This window comes from Plecotus auritus (genome assembly GCF_963455305.1).
Source record: "Plecotus auritus genome assembly, chromosome: 8".
In the NCBI taxonomy this organism is placed as follows: Eukaryota; Metazoa; Chordata; class Mammalia; order Chiroptera; family Vespertilionidae; genus Plecotus; species Plecotus auritus.
In genome coordinates this window covers 38294381-38311826 of record NC_137782.1, presented here as the reverse complement: position 1 = coordinate 38311826, position 17446 = coordinate 38294381, and the positions used below count along the sequence as shown (strand labels likewise).

At 39.2% G+C, this 17446-nt stretch overlaps 1 protein-coding gene across 3 annotated transcripts in view; it reads right to left on the bottom strand.

Moving 5' to 3' along the window:
• The window catches only part of MYOM1 (myomesin 1), a 153414-nt gene that overhangs the window by 94571 nt on the left and 41397 nt on the right, over window positions 1-17446 (bottom strand). For all 3 annotated transcript variants that reach the window (XM_080685527.1, XM_080685528.1, XM_080685529.1), the window contains exons 4-9: window positions 16681-16912; window positions 15194-15351; window positions 4702-4794; window positions 2900-2988; window positions 2728-2790; window positions 1487-1651 (exon numbers count right to left, since the gene is read on the bottom strand). In XM_080685527.1, the coding sequence (XP_080541653.1) occupies window positions 1487-1651; window positions 2728-2790; window positions 2900-2988; window positions 4702-4794; window positions 15194-15351; window positions 16681-16912 (800 nt within the window). The remainder of the gene's footprint in view (window positions 1-1486; window positions 1652-2727; window positions 2791-2899; window positions 2989-4701; window positions 4795-15193; window positions 15352-16680; window positions 16913-17446) is intronic.

The following is a 17446-nucleotide window of genomic DNA, read 5'->3' as shown; positions in this document are numbered from 1 at the left end:
CTGTAATTTGACAGTCTGTTTGATGCTTTACTGCCTCTGTATCTATCTTTTTGATCATCAGTTTATAATGTTTTTCATTATCCCCAAATGAGTGAGATCATGTGGTATTTTTCTTTCATTGACTGGCTTATTTCACTTAGCATAATGTTCTCTAATTCCATCCAGGTGCCTACAAATGGTAGTAATTCCTTCTTTTTTATGGCAGCATAGTATTCCATTGTGTAGATGTACCATAGTTTTCTGATCCAGTCATCTGCTGATGGGCACTTAGGCTGTTTCCAAATCTTAGCTATTGTAAATTGTGCTGCTATGAACATAGGGGTGATATCCTTTCTGATTGGTGTTTCTAGTTTCTTAGGATATATTCCTAGGAGTGGGATTACTGGGTCAAATGTGAGTTCCATTTTCAGTTTTTTGAGGAAACTCCATACTGTTCTCCACAGTGTAAATTTAATTTTAAATGTAATTTATATAATTGCATCTTAATGTTTTCTTTAACATGTTCCATAATTTGTGGTGGTCAAACAAGAAAACTGAAAATGATTTCATGGTTTGTATATAATTCAAACACATGTTTATGCATCCTATCATTATCTCTTCAATTAAGAGGAAAAATTAATTTCAAAATTATCTTCCTTGTTAATAATTGCTTCATCCAAAGTTTCATACAAAAATAGTGTTCTTTTACATTGAATGGGACAATCTTTAAACTTAGTTTCTATTTCTAAGTCTGTAGATAGTTGCTTTGCAATGTTGTGGCAATTTTCATAACCAGAGATTCTAAATTCTTTGAAGAATTCTAACAACTACCTTATGTGCTTTATTGCAATGTCTATGTACACACATTTATTTTGTAATATTTTATTGACAAAGTTTACTCCCTGATTGTTGACAGTTCTTGACAGCGTTCAGGCCAGGGAGTTAATATCTATGCAGATGCCACAAAGGTAAGTTCTGGGGATGGACAGGCAAGCTGGCCTCCACGGATGGCTCCCATGCTGCCCCTCTCCTCCTCTAGGGACATGTTCACATCAGTGCTGCTGCTGCTGCCATGCTGGCTTCAGTCTAAGCCCAGGTCCAGGTCCCAGCCATTGCCCAGGGACCCCAGGCTGCCCCAGACTGCCCAGGTACCCCATGCATAACTGACATGCTTCCTAGTCCCACTGGTTTATAAATTTCATTTATTTTACTAAATAAAAGAAACTTACAAAATGAATGTATATCCAACTTACAATAGCAAAAACACATTTTTTTGTAATCCTTTCCATGTTACTTAGTGGTAAGTTATAATTTTCACAAATATTATGGAAGTTCTGCTAGTTTGATATATGTGTAAAAATTTTTTAAAACATCCTCTAATGTTCAAATTCTGCCAGCCCTGAAAAACAGGTCTGCAGTCTTATGGACATTCATGCTCCGGTGCCAAGCCCAGTCTGTGACCTTCTGTGAATAAGAACCTAAGTGAGAATTCATTATCAAGGCTCACCATTTCTGTACCACTGGATCTCCGGCTGGAAATGCTTAATTTCAGGGGTGATAACTACACGGCAGCCTAGACTCAACGTCTCGCCCTCTCTCCCAAAAGACACATCAAACTTGTCATCAAAGTGGATATCAAACTTGGACGCATAACCATAAGGGGTCACGGCAACTGGGTACAACAAAAACAAATATCAGCAGTTTATTTCTTTTCATCAAAGAGACACAGCATTTTAATAACCACAGGCAGAGAGCAGTCACAACAAATACTGATCAAATAATTTATCTAAGCAAAAATGAAGTCTTATAAAAGAAGTACATAGCACATTGTGAGAAATGGAAATTCTATGCATGAAAATTCTTGCTTCATTGGTCAGAAAAGCTTATTTATAATTAATATAATTTAAAGATCATGTTATATAAAACATAAATTAAATACCACATTTAGCTTAGACTTAGTTGCAATATACATATGCACTTTTAATTTTAGATTCTGAGTTCATTTAAACTTCGTTGCTTGTAATCTGGGCACAAATAGCTATTATATCAATTCATCATAAAAATTGAGTTTTTCAGTAAGTTGCTTTAGTTTCTTTAATAATCTGAGTAAAAGATGTATTACAAGAAATGTCAATGGAGAAAATGGAAAGTTTAAAATATTGTAACTTTAAAAATAGTTTTCTTAGAAATGTCTTATTTATAGATTGTGTAAATGCCTCCATCATAAAATCTCCCAGGTTTTATTTTCTCTTTTCTCAAAGGAAAGGGCTTGAGAAAATAACAACTATTTATTTGTGGGTTATTATATGCCAGGCAAGCTACCATTGGCATGACATTTAATCCTTCCAAAAACCTCATGGCATAGATATTAGTTTTTCCTCTCTTCCAGATGGGATGTAGAAGTTCACAAATATAGAGCTAATGACAAGGTTTCAAAGGTATCACATGCGAAATTAAAACCTATAACTGCTCAACTTCCAACACTTAGACCCTTTCTCTCATGTTTCATCTCTCTTCCTAAGATCTCTTAGTATTAATTTGAAAAGGCAAGCTAACATTTATTGAGTTCAATTTGTGCCAAGTATTGTTCCAAGTGTTTAATATCTATTAACTCAAGCTTCATAATAACCCTATTAGGTAAGTGCTATTATTATCTCTATTTCAATATTATATCAGTTTCAGGTGTACAGCATATTATGCTGTATTTTAAATGGAGATAGCACTTAGCATATCTATTTTTAAACTTACAGCTGAGGGGCAGGGTGGAAGCCCCAGCATGGAAGCGAGTCTCATCAAACTCTCCCTTATATCCTAGAAAAGAAAGCAGAAATGCATGTGAACTTCTTCTAATTTGCTCTTTAGCAATGAGAATAAATTATAAAAAGGTGCATTTTGAATAAAACAAGTCCAGCAAACCTACTCTTTACCACAACCGAGGCGTATGCTGAAAGCTCTCCTTTAGCATTCATCGCCGAGGCCCGGTACTGAGCGGTGTCTTCAAAATCACACCTGAAAGAACGTACAGAAACGCGTGGCCATCACAGTGGCACTCCCTGTAATTACTAGCTGCTCCCTCAAGGGTCTCTTTGCTACCAATGCACACTGTAAACCAGTGGCTAGCGTGATTCTAAGGAACTCTTGAAGAAGCTGCTCTCTGATCTGGCTCCCTGTGGGATTTTATGTAGTTCAAGAGATTTACAGCAGATTCAGGCCAGCAGCACAGAATGGGAGAAGACCTGTAGTCCATTGTGACCCTTGCCCGGATTCATTTTTAATGTCCAAAAAACGTTAATAAAATGCTAAGCACATACATTACAGCATGAAGAGCATTAAGATAAACTGGGGGCACAGCCTCCCTGCTGGCTTCCCTCATGGTGAGTTTCAGTCCGGGGCGACAGGGAAAGAAACAACCTCTCCTTGTAGACTTGCACAGCCTCCCTGAGCCCCAGACCAGATCCAGGTGGGCCTAATGTGTGGTTCTAGCCTCAAAGTACAAACAAGTTATTCATCCCTTAATTCTACTAAGGTTCAGGGCACACTTGGAGTTTTGGCCCACAGCACGACACAAGAACTGCCATTTGGAAGGTCCTCTGAGTTATAATACAGAAATTGGGATGTCTTAATAATGGATTTAGGGAGACAATGATCACACAGAGAGATGAACAGGCTAAGATTACCAAGCAGGTTGTTTTGTGTCTTATCACTACCAGTGTCTGTGTTATTCATTGTCCCTGAAAGTTTAGTTCCAGTCATATAAACTTAATCCTTGCTGAAATTTCACAGACATGAATAGAACCCCAGGAAGGTCGATGCAATTGTATTTCTCATAACATTTAATTATCAAGCAACCACGTAGCTCGCTGTTGTCTCTATAGAACAACTGACCGGCAGAACTGACGTGATTTGAGGTCAGGGTCAGAGCTTGGTGATGTCACATGGTGCCAGGCATCTCTTTGAAGCCCAGCATTACATTACGTGTCAATTGCTCTGACCGGAAGAGAAGGCTCTAAATCTCTTGAGATCAGAATGCTGTAGGTTTTACTCTGACATCTCGACATGTCATGGTTTTATGTGAACTGAAGATGGTGGGAGTTTAACTTTTTTGGATTGCAAAACCATCTTAGGGGACACAATAAACTTTTGAGGACTTAGAAATTTTAAAGTGGGTTTTGCTTTCGAATTTTGCTTTAAAAACATTCCAATGTCCACCCTGCCTCCATCTACAGGTTGATAGGGCAGGTGCATAATTTTCCATAGTTCCTGGTGAGCTTAAAGAAAGAGTAATTTCCTCTAGTCCAGCTTACTTTCTTTCGTTGCTATCCACCCCAACCTTCATGGCCTTTATTAATTAAAGGCAAAAGAATATGATGATGATGTTGATTTGGAATACTAAAAATAATTGAACATTAATGTCTATTTATATAACTTATTTTCTTCCTGATGTCTAAGAAAAACTCTCCAGCATATAAAAAGATGTGAATTTTTTATCATCTTTGGCTAAATTCAAACTTAAGATCACTTTAGTAGGTAAAGTGGGCTTGGTAAGAATGAGTCATGCATATCATTCTCAGCTGGGCACCTAGAGAAGCAATGCATGTGCATGCCCCCCATTGTGATCATGCTGCATTGGGAACAAGGGGGGCGGGCAGCTGTGACTGGAGCGGTGAGGTGCCTCCCTGAGTGACTGTAAGGCAACACACACAGACCCTGATGTCTTCTTACGTGTTAATTTCCAGCGTGTGCATTCCATATCGACTTTCGATAATATACTTTCCAGGGTTTGCATGGACATTTATTGGCACCTGGTTTTTATACCTACGAGACAATGGAAACAAGGGGAAGTAAATTGAAGTGTATGCAAATAGCTTCATGATTAAAAGCACACATAATTCTTGAAGGAACACCTGTAAACACAGCACTGAGGTCAGCAGCAACATCTCTTCAATAAAGGCATGTCTACAGTAGATTAAATAAAATGCACAGTTAATGCAATAAAACTTCTCAATGTACTTACTTTCCTGTCCTTCATCATAAAAAGTACATTTAAGAAGCTGACCATTCATAACAATGTGGTTGAATCTTGCATATATAATGTTGAGTGGAAGAGCCTGGCACAAGAGTACACAGTACAATGATTGCTTTTATATAAAGTGCAAAACCAGAAAAGACCAATTCATGCTGCTAGAAGTCAGGAAAGTGATTTCCCCCTGGGGTCGGGGAGGGCAGTGGAGTGGAGAGATAGAAGAGTGGGTGGGGGAAATATGAAGAAGGCAACTTGGGTGCTTGGTTACATGGGTATGTGCAGTCTACAGAAATTCATCAAAGTTCCACATTCATATATAATATGCACTTTTTGTATGCATATTATCCTTCAGTAAAAGATCTAAAGAAAAACTTGACCATTGTTGACACAACAGAGGGGATCCCAGTTTTCATGTTAGGGGCTTTATTGTTGGCTGTCTATGTAGGATGAAAGTAAAACATTCTTCCTACTAACATTCTTGCATGTTGTGAAAAAACAATGTCAGCTTTCATTATATGTGTTTTATTCACTCATAAGCAAGCATGGCTCCTGGCTTGGAAGAACTTAAAATATTAATCATGAAAAAAAATTCTGACAAATATAAGCTGAAGGCTTCCCCTTTTCTGACTGTCCCACCCCTAGTTAAGCCTCTCAGACCTCAGAGAGAGAGGTTACATGGAAGGGTCCTTCCTGAGACACTGTCTCCCAAGTCTAGAAGTGGCACCTTCATTCTTTACCACGTCCTCAAGGTCTCAATAGCCAGCAGCTATGGTGCCAGTCTCTCCTGCTTAAGCCATTTCCTCCCAAAAAAGGAGCTGGATTTCACTTATTTTCCTTTCAGACATGCCACTTTATGTGCACAGATAACATAAATAACACAAATAACCACAACTGACACAGAACTAAGTGCTTTATGAATAGATTGTAAATTCTGCCCTCACAACAACCACATGAGGCAGAACGGTTTCTAACATCATTTTCCAGTTGAAGAAGCCCCGGCATGAAGAGGCTAAGTAACTTGTCCAGTTCACACAGCTAGGAATAGCAGATTTGGGATTTAAACCCAGGCAGTCTGGCTCCTGACAACATGTGATGCTTCCATTTTCTCTATTTAGCTGCATTTTATTTCTTCAGACTTCTGAAAATGGTTATAAAGAGGTTTGGGATCAGGGAAAGTGGTGAAAAGGGAGAGAAAGAAAGAAAATAATCTTGAATCAGTTGCTTCCTCTTGCCAACTTGCACATTCACATACATGTGTGTGCACACAGGCTCTATGCCCCTGAAACACAAATCCATTTTCTATACTTTGTATTTATGTTTTATTTTTAATCCTCACCTGAGGATATGTTTTTATTGAATTTAGAGAGAGAGGAAGTGGGGAGGAGAGAGAAAGAGAGAAACATCAATGTGGGTGAGAAACATCTACTGGTTGCCTCCCTACATGCCTCAACTGGGGATCTAACCCACAATCTAGGTGTGTACTCTGACCAGGAATAAAACCACAACCTTTTGGTGCATGGGATGACCAAATAAGCCACCCCATGAGGGCCATTTTCTATACTTTTTAAAATGTATCATTCTCCTTCTCCATTTAGCAAAATCCCAACTCATCCTTCAATATTCATCTCCAACGCCACTTCAATAAACTCCTCCCTAAGATCCCACACAATATTAATTTTTCCTGCCTCTCCGCATCAGTTGCTTGGATCAAATTGCAAGGTATAACATATTAAATTATTGCTAAATATGTGTCACTTCTACTAAGCTCCCAGTACACCTTGATGATGGGGACTGTGTTTGATCCATATTTACTTTTATTCCCATTCTCAAGGAAATATGAGTCATGGGCACATATTTGGCACTCTGTTCATTAAATTCAATGGAATTATTGTGTAATGCAATAGATTAATTATAGCTCCATAATTTTGGGCCAAAGAAACAGAGTTCTGGTATGGGTAATTTAAAATAAGTGCATATAAAAACAGTAAGTTGAGGCTCTTTGTGTCTCACTTTTCTCATATCTAAAACTAGAGGCCCAGGGGAGGGGGGTGTCCCTCAGCCCAGCCTGCATCCTCTCCAATCTGGGACCCCTTGAGGGATGTCCGACTGCCCAGACATCCCTCTCATAATCCAGGCCTGCTGGCTCCCAACCGTTCACCTGCCTGCCAGCCTGATTGACACCTAACTGCTCCCCTGCTGGCCTGGTCACCCCTAACTGCCCTCCCTTGCCAGCCTTGTCACCCCTAACTGCCCTCCCCTGCCGGCCTAGTCACCCCTAACTGTCCTCCCCTGCAGGCCTGGTCGCTCCTAACTGTCCTCCCCTGCAGGCCTGGTCGCCCCCAACTGCCGTTCCCTGCAGGCCTGATTGCCCACAACTGCCCTCCTCTGCCTGCCATCTTGTTGCGGCCATCTTTGACCACATGGGGGCAGCCATCTTGTGTGTTGGAGTGATGGTCAATTTGCATATTACCTCTTTATTATATAGGATGAGAGGGCTGGACTGGCTTAAGAATTGCAGTTGCATGTATGATGTCAGGTGGGTACTAGATTTATCGGGGTGATCACTTTGTAAGCTATGTAAATGTCTAATTACTGGGTTGTACACCTGAAACTAATTTAATATTATACATTAACTGTAATTGGAAAATAAAAAGAATTTTAAGTGAAGAAAAAGAATTGCAGTTGTGTGGCAGTCATAGCGGCATAACCTACCCAACCCATAGAACACATTGCCAGCTGCTTCCTGCCAGCCCAGAAGCAGCTTCAGACAGCTGCCTCCCCACAGGGCTCCAGGCAGACAGGACTATCTGATCAGGTGGCCTGTAACAAGAAATCTGCTGGCCGCTTCTAATTTCAAACATTCTTCATTTTGACAAATGACAGAGTAGAATCTGTTAATTGACATGTTCTTTTGATTGAATTAGGTTAGGTAATTTCACACTTGATTCAAAGCTCCCTCTTGCTCAGTTTTCATGTGTTGGGTGTTTTCAGTAGTTCCTTTTAGCATAAGAGGAGAAATATGACACCAAAGGCTGTGGTATGTGCTACTTGACCCAACAACTGGGTGACACTCAATTTGGCTTCTGACAAAAAATGTTGTTCATATCTCCATAAAGTTTGAGTTAAAACAGGATTTTGCAGCTCCCAGGGTTGTTTCCCCTTCTTTGCTCTCCAGTACTAACCAACTTAGCACCTGAACGACTTTTTTAAGGTGACAACCTGGCACATGAAATCAGTTTAAAACACACACACACACACACACACACACACACACACACACCACTTTGAGGGATCTTTCTAGTCTTTCCTCTGGTACGCCAGCTGTCACTGTAAGAAACGCCTGTTTTAAAGCATCAGGCAAGGAGTAAAAAGCAATTCAACTCTTTTCCAAGGAAGTCACCAAGGCATTCAGATTCTGGGTCACTTGACATTGGCTATCTTCAGTATTAAGTCAGAAAAGAAAGGAAGGATGTTTGGCCTGCTCTGTATTAGTATATGCTTCACAGCTTGTTATTTCTGGAAAGTGAAATTCCAAACTGGCCAGTCATCAGCTAATTCTGGAGAGCAATCTACAACATGGGATATTTTGTCAAGAGGTTTCTGAAATTCTCGTGAATATTCAGATGTATACTATTTCACTTATCATTTTCATGTAGCCTCTACAAACAATTAATGAGCTTGCATTTTACTATAACTATTTCTAGAATAAACTCTTAGTTTATGTGTGTAAAACACACACTAAATTCCCCTAAACCAGTGGTTGGCAAACTGCAGCGCCGCGGTTTGCCGCTCTGTTGACTAATGAGTTTGCCGACCACTGCCCTAAACTAATGTCTTTTTGGATACAAGGGTAACAATGGAAGGTCTTTGGTGGTGTAAAGCATCGTCAAGTAAAAAGGCTTCAGTCTAATTTTTTTCTATCAGCAAATAATGCATGTAAAATGGTATTTATCATATTGAATCCCACCACAAAGGTGACTGTTGCTTAGAATTCAACCTTATGTTTTGAGTAAATAGTTATTACCCAATTTAAAAACCAATGAGCTGAGAGAGATCTATCCCATTTGGATAGATTTTGAAATTATATAAATAGAAAAAAAATCTAAAATAAAACCCCAAACCCTTAAGTTGGGAGGTAATTAAAAATTACAAATAATTTTAACTATTCTAAATGTAGGTTGTTTTCCTAAGATAATATGGCAGAAAATACTAAATTTAAATACATTGTGAATAACTCTACTCTTATAAACAAATTCAATACATAATCTATAATAGAATTTATAAATTCTCATAATATGCAAAAATAGAGGAAGACATTTCCAAAATCTACATTCTTTCTAAGATATATTTCTCATATTATTTCATTCCTAGGTTTTAAATTATTACCATGCCTAATGACAATTTCTTTAAGTGTCTATTTGCCGATGACCTTAGGGGCAATGTGAAGAATTCCAAACATGTATTTTAAGTGTCTTGCTTAAGGATCTAGCCCAGTATCCACATAAGGATTCAAAAAGGTGTTGAATGAGTGAATGACTGAATGCTACTCACCAATACCAACACATGCTCCAGTGAGTTTGTGTGAATCTCCTTGCAGATTACAATCCATATTCTCATTGATAAAATTGATCTAGACTTTGGGTTGGAAACCCAATGAAATTAGGCTCTTTTTAACTCAATTCTCTCCTTCTTTTAAAGAGAACTGTTCTCTTTTCCTGTAATTCATATAATTTTTAAAAAGACGAGGCAATACATTTGTATGGTCCAAGAACCAGCAAGTGTAAGAGTGCACAGGGAGCAGTCTCCTTCCTCACACTTGTCTGCCTTCTACCCAGCTCCGTCCCCACAGCTTATTGCTCTCCTTAGGTTCATGGGGGTTTTTTTGTTTGTTTTTTTGTTTAGTTTTGTCTTATTGATTTCAGAGAGGAGGGAGAGAGAGATAGAAACATCAATGATGAAAGAGAATCATTGGTTGTCTCCACTGGGGATCGAGCCTGCAACCTGGGAATGTGCCCTGACTTGGAACCGAATCATGACCTCCTGGTTCATAGGTCAACTCTCAACCATTCTTACCTCTTCTTCCAGAGTTCCTTTATACAAATAAAACAAATACAATCCTCCCTTGGTATGCACAAGAGGTTGGTTTCAGGACCCCTGAAGATACCAAAATCCACAGATCCTCAAGTCCCTTATATAAAATGGTGTAATATTTGCATGTAAACTATATTTGCAAATAGGCTACAATAAAGCATGCCTACACATCATTTCATTTGCATGGATTCAGCATAGTGCTCAGCATGTTTCAAATTCAAGTTTTACTTTTTAGAACTTTCTGGGATTTTTTTCCTCTGGAATATTTTCACTCTGCAGTTGGTTGAATCCGTGGATGTGAAACTGTGGATATGGAGTTGCCTGACTATACAGATATAAATGTTCCCCTACCTTTTAAACCAATATATAGCCTGTCATACAAGCTATTATGTAAATACTGCCTATTAAGAAAAACAACGTGGGACTGACCAAAGAGCAGCTGCTGCATGTGCGTATCATTTGCTAGACCTCAGGGATTTCCATGACCCGAGGGTGCCTAGTGGAAACTTGGAATCAAGTTTGGAAAGGGCTCTAAGGGAGCCAGGCACCAGGCACATATGCCTTTGAAATACGTGACTAAGGACCTAACTGTTGCAAACAGAGGCAGCATGACTACATGAAGCATTATCACACACTTATTCCTATATTTACCTCCTATTCAAGAAGGTCATTCTCAATTATTTCTTTCATACTTGTCTTCAGTGTCACACCCAGGAAGCTGCAGTTGGGAACCATAAAAGCATAAATGCCAGCAAAGAAATCACCAACCACCTGGGTTCTTGCTGGGCTGTGGCTTCCCTGCTCATCGAGGGGATGGATGACTTCTGAAGATTCCATTAGCAGCATTGCAAAGTCAGAGCTTCATTAATAGACAACATATGCAGGAATATATACTAATCCCACACAGAAGTTTACTTCCAGAAGTGGATTTATTTATCTTGGAGCCAATAAGGCTCAAGTTGTAGGGTCTCCCACTAGCACAGGTCTCTACAAGACTGTATGTCTAATTTATACTAACTTTATATTCTTCTTTGTAAAGACTACCCCCACAATGAATAAACCTCATGCCCCACAAAAACTGGATCTGACCTTTTATATTGCCATAGACAATTTTCAGTTATCTACTAGCTGAATGTCCAAATTTCATATTTACTTTTCCTTTGACTTGCAGGACAACAGGACTTTCTGTGAAATGCTCTGATCCGTCCCTACTGGAAGAATCTGGGGTAAGAATGAAGTTGTCTTCTCCAAGCACTAAGAAACTAGGGAAGGCTTGTTCCAGTAAATTAACAGCCTCCCAATCATTCCTGAGGCAAATCTTGTCTCTGTCCCTTGGTTTTTGTTTAAAAGGAGCCCGTAGGACATAAAATTCACAGGTTGAGAAACTGAAAATTTCAAAGCCAGATATAAAAGTTTAGTAAAGAATCATACTATTGCTCAATTCCATTAGTGAGGATAACTGAAAATTGACAGTATTTCTATTTTTCAATTTAACTGGAATTCTAAGGGTCAACAATTTGGTTATCTCAAATTTTTCTGGAGAGTTTTTATTTTTTATATATATTTTTTGTTTTTAAATCACTAATTTTCCAGCCAACAAAACAGAATATAAGGAGTTTAATCTTTAACATATCTGAGCTCTGCCTTGTAGAGCCATGAAACTCCAGTTTAATAAATAACACCATCAATGTTCACTTGCATGCTTGTACTCTAGTTCCTGTGGATTTAGTAGAATAAATAAATGCTTAAGAAATGAATATTTACCTGCCAGGTATTACTTTTAAAAAGCATCTTTAACTCTAATTTTTAAAAAGCAGAGATAGGATGCTATGTAATAAATATATGTACCTAACTAAGGACTCTGATTATTTGTTTATTAGTAGTACATTTGAATTTTATGAAAGAAGAGGAGTTTTTAATGACGAAATAAATTCTTGGAGCTGGAAATTTGTTATTCTTTATGAATTTTTATAGGAAAGTCTGGATTTTTTTTTTTTTAGGTGACAAGTCATCTGTTTTTGAAAAGAAAATATCCCTTTAATAGACCAAATTATGTAACTCTGTAGTCACAGAGAGAGATGAGGCAAAGATAAGTTGATTCTTAGCTTACTATAGTATACTTTTATACTTTAAAGTTTATAAATTTATTTTTTTAAACTTCATTTGCATTGAAATATGTTCCTACATTTCTCACCTTTGTGTACTATACATTATCTGCCTTGATAATATATAGCTGGCTTGGATTTTCACTCTTTGGTTTTCAAACTCAAGAACCCTGAGAAGCGTTTACATACAAGAAAAATTATAAGTAGAGGCAGGTTGACATCATAGGTGAATTTTTAAAAACTCTCCACCTGCTCCTTAAGAATGACCTTAGTCAGGTAACTGGATCTATCTTGTCAGCTACCTCCATTCATGCTAGCCAGATGTCTGACCAACATTAGAGATCATGGGGAAAAAAGGAGAAGAAAGCAGGGACTCTGCGAGTGGCAATGTCCTTCGGTGTAGTGTTTATACTGCAATATAGGGTGCATTTACCACCACTCCTGACAATAAAAAATAGCATGCAAAATATCCATGTCAGAGAATAAAGTGAAAAATGCCTTTTGAGTTGGCTCAATCATTTTCATATTTCTGCTTTCTTTGGCAGATATGCATGACACATAATAAGAAAATTCTGAGTTTAGGAATCAAAAAATCATTGACAATTGCAATAGGATATACAGGATGTCCAAAACATGTATACACACTTTAACAGCTGATAGCTCAATTGATGTTTCTTTCTTTTCAGCCAGACTAAGCTTTAAACAAAAGAAATTCATCCTAAAATGCTACTGAAGTTTGAAAATGCAGTTGAAGTACAAACATTTTCAAAGTATGTATACATTTATAATTACTCAAAGTGTGTATACATTTTTTGGGTCACAGGGTGTCCCCCCATAAATGCATACATACTTTAACAGCTGATAACTCAACTTTCACTCCTTTTCAGGTTTAACTGATTTGAAATAATGGGTGAAGCCAGACTAAGCTTTAAACAAAGAAAATTTATCCACTAGACTTTTTTATGGGGCTACAAAAGGATAGAGTTTACAGTACAAAACCAGCAACAGTTGATAAGCTGAGGGCACACAAATACCAAACGAAATGATTCTTGATATTTGCAATTCCCATTGCTTCACATTATCAGCAGTGCCTGGACCAAAATGGTCATCAGTTTGAAAACAGGCATTGACAAAAAAAGTTACTAATTTCTGTAGATTCTTTTAAAATTTGAAAATGAACTGTATGTTAATAAACACTGACTTTGTAATCATTCAAATTGTGTATACATTTTTTTTTTTTTTGGCTACCATATATAATGGAAGGGGAAAGGGAGCATTTATTCTTTATGAAAAGAAGATTCCTTCAGGCCCCATATTTAGTAACTAGAGGCCCGGTGCATGAAATTCATGCACAGGGGTGTGTGTGGCAGGGGGAGGAAGTCCCCTCAGCCCAGTCTACACCCTCTCCAATCCAGGACCCCTCAGGAGATGTCCCCCGGATCGGGCCTAAATCGGCAGTCGGACATCCTTCTCACAGTCCTGGACCGCTGGCTCCTAATCACTCGCCTGCCTGCCTGCCTGGTCACCCCTAACTGCCCCCCCCCTGCTGCTGGCCTGATTGCCCCTCATTGCCCCCCGCCTCATGCCTGGTTGCCCCTAACTGCCCTCCCCTGCATGCCTGGTTGCCCCTAACTGCCCCCCGCTGCCAGCCAGGTTGCCCCCAACTGTCCCCTCCCTGCCGGCTTGGTCACCCCTTACTGCTGACCCCCTGCCAGCCTGGTGGCCCCCAACTGCCCCCCTCTGCTGGCCTGGTTGCCCCCAAGTGCCCCCTCACCAGCCTAGTCGCCCCTCACTGCCTCCCTGCCAGCCTAATTGCCCCCAACTGCCCCTCCTGCCAGCCTGGTCACCCCCAACTGCACCCCCCTGGCCTGGTTGCCTCTTATTGCCCCCCCCTGCCAGCCTGGTTGCCCCCAACTGCCCCCCTGCCGGCCTGGTTGCCTCTTACTGCCCCCTCTGCCGGCCTGGTTGCCCCTAACTGCCCCCCTGCTGGCCTGGTCGCCCCTAACTGCCCCCCCTGCTGGCCTGGTTGCCCTCAACTGCCCCCCTGCTGGCCTGGTCGCTCCTCATGGCCCCCCCACCAGCCTGGTCACCCCACACAGCCTGCTGTTCAGTCATTTGGTCGTCCCTCACTAACCCCCCTGCCGGCCTGGTTGCCCCATGCAGCCTGCTGTTCAGTCATTTGGTCGTCCCTCACTAACCCCCCTGCCAGCCTGGTTGCCCCATGCAGCCTGATGTTCAGTCATTTGGTCGTCCCTCACTAACCCCCCTGCCAGCTTGATCGTAGGCAGCCATCTTGTGAGGGCATGAGGGTTAATTTGAATATTACCTCTTTATTATATAGGATATTTCCCATCAAATCCCCTCTTTTTCTCGGCTTTAGAAAAAACACATTGAGACCTCAGCTCAGGTGATTAGTAGAGATGGATCCCTTTGGGTTTTAATTATTTTTTAAAAGGCAGTATTATTTCTCATCACAAAATGCTATCTTTATTTAATGAGAACAAATTTTTATGATGCATAGAAATTATAGATATACATTGTCTTTGTATGTAAATATGTTGATAAAATTTTAACACTTTTATAAGATAAAGACCCATTTGTATAATCCTATATAATAAAAGGCCAGGGACCATAAGCTTAACGACCGGAACAACCACTTGACCAGTTGCCATGAGGTGCATTGACCATCTCTCGGTCCCTGCCCCCCGGCTCGCGGCAGTGGGCGGGCAGGGTGACTCATGGCTTGGGGCATGCACCATTTCATGCGCTGGGCCTCCAGTATAATTATAATGTATCATAACGTATACAAGACTGTTTTTCCCATACATAAAATATTAATCCCAGTATACTTTCTTCACTATTTTAAAAATCTATACAAAATTGTAAATGCTTTCAATGACTCCTGCATATTAAGAATGCTGAATATTTTAACTAGAGGTAATATTAATTTTGTATAGTTGATTTTAGGAGTAGTTTTCAAAAAGATAACATATACCATGTGACACGAGGTGCTGGCCAGCCGGATACTGAACAGTGTAATTTTACATTTTCCTTCTCCCAAACAGTGTGGGAACGAGGTTTGATGACAAACTCAGGAGCATGAAGAAGATGATCTTCATTCATCTTTCTATGAAATGCCTCAGTTTCTTCTAACTGGAAAAAAAATCAAAATATTATAAAATCAAAGTAACTTGTACTATTAAAATAAGCAGAAACCAAAATCATAATTTTTCCATTTGGAACCTGACTTTTATATTTATGTCAAATGCATATTCCTTGCTCCTTTTTAAAATAAATACACCATTTAAGACTTCTGGTCAAGATGGCAGTATAGGTAAATGTGGTACTCAATTTCTCAACAGAAACTTTGCAGGCCAGAAGAGACTGGCACAAAATATTCAAAGTGATGAAAAGCAAGGACCTACAACCAAGATTATTCTACCCAGCAAAGCTATAATTTAGAATCAAAGGACAGATAAAGAGCTTCACAGATAAGAAAAAGCTAGAGTTCATCACCACCAAACCAGTATTAAATGAAATATTAAAGAGTGTTCTTTAAAAAAAAGAAAATAGATTTTAAAAAATATGGCCCTAGCTGGTTTTGCTCAGTGGATAGTGTCAGCCTGTGGACTGAAGGGTCCCAGGTTTGATTCCAGTCAAGGACACCTGCCCAGATTGTGGGCTTGATCCCCAGTGGGGGGTGTGTAGGAGGCAGCCAATCAATGATTCTCTCTCATCATTGATGTTTGTATCTCTCTCTTCCTCTCCCTTCCTCTCTGAAATCAATAAAAATATTTTTAAATGGATAATAAAAGGCAATAAATACATATCAACAAGCAAATCTAAAACTCAAAATAAATGAACAAGCAGAACAGAAACAGACTTATAGATACAGAGAACATTTTGATGGTTGTCAGATTTGGGGGGCAGGGGTTCTGGGGATGGGTGAAAGGGACTAGGAAGTACAAATTGGTAGTTACTAAATAGTCATGGGGATGTAAAGTACAACATAGGGAATAGACTCTATAATACTCTGATAACTATGTATGGTATCAGATGGGTATGAGATTTAGAGGGATGATCACTTAGTAAGTTATACAATGTCTAATCACTAGGGTGTACACCTGAAACTAATATAATGTTGTGTGTCAACTGTAATTGAAAAATAAACAATGATTTCAAAAATAAAATTTTTAAAAGCTACGCCATTTAAGTTTTAACATTTTAAAGCCAACGTACATATTTTACTTCCTGAAGGCAAATTTCTATAGAACCTAAAATTACATGGAGTTTAAAACGATTGTTTGTCTTTCTCTGACCTATATATTTTGATGTCTTCTTCTTAGTTTCTTCAGTTTTGTTTCTCCACAAGATCACATATCTCTTCTTTTGAAACAAGTCAATTTCTATCTACACACACGCACACACACACATTATATGCATTTCTACTTTTGTAAGTTATATTAACTTGTCTTTTCTTACTGTTTTTCTTAGTGACAGGCGTTCTGCCTTTTCTCGAATTGCAACTTTTCTTGACTTCTTCTCAAAAACTTCCTCCTGGTGGAGAGTGGACAAAGACTGTTTCGATACTGTGGACTGCTTGGATGTTGTGATTCCTTCTTCACTAGCAAGAAGATTCCTCTGGGCTATATAAGCAGCAGCTTCTTTAATTCTTTCTTCTTCTGTGTCTGTAATTCCACCGACATGCACTTGGCTAGAATATAAGAATGGCAAAATACAGATATTGTGGATGGCAGTGATAATATTGCCTAATTTTACTAAGTTCCAAGTACCAGACCTCAGACATTGTGCACCATGCCCAAAGAAAACTTGATAGAAAAACCTGTTAATCAGGAACTAACTCTTCACATATGAAGTGATTGTCACCTTAACAAAAAGTGGTAACAATGATAATAATATCTATGGTGGCCCTGGACTTTTGCCAAGTGCTTTTTACACACATTATCTCTTTACCACCACAACAACCTTATGAGGTAAACTTTAAAACTTTATCATTTCAATTTTAGATATATGATAACAAGGCTCAGAGAAGTTAGATAACTTGCCCATTGTCATTTCCTTGGTGTGTATAAATATGATTGAGTCTATAATAAAAGATTAATTTATGACTTCCTTTCAGAAAACATCCTATATAATAAAAGCCCAGTGACTGAATGGTGGAATGACCAGAACGACCGGTCGACCAATTGCTATGATGTGCACTGACCACCAGGGAGCAGAAGTTCAA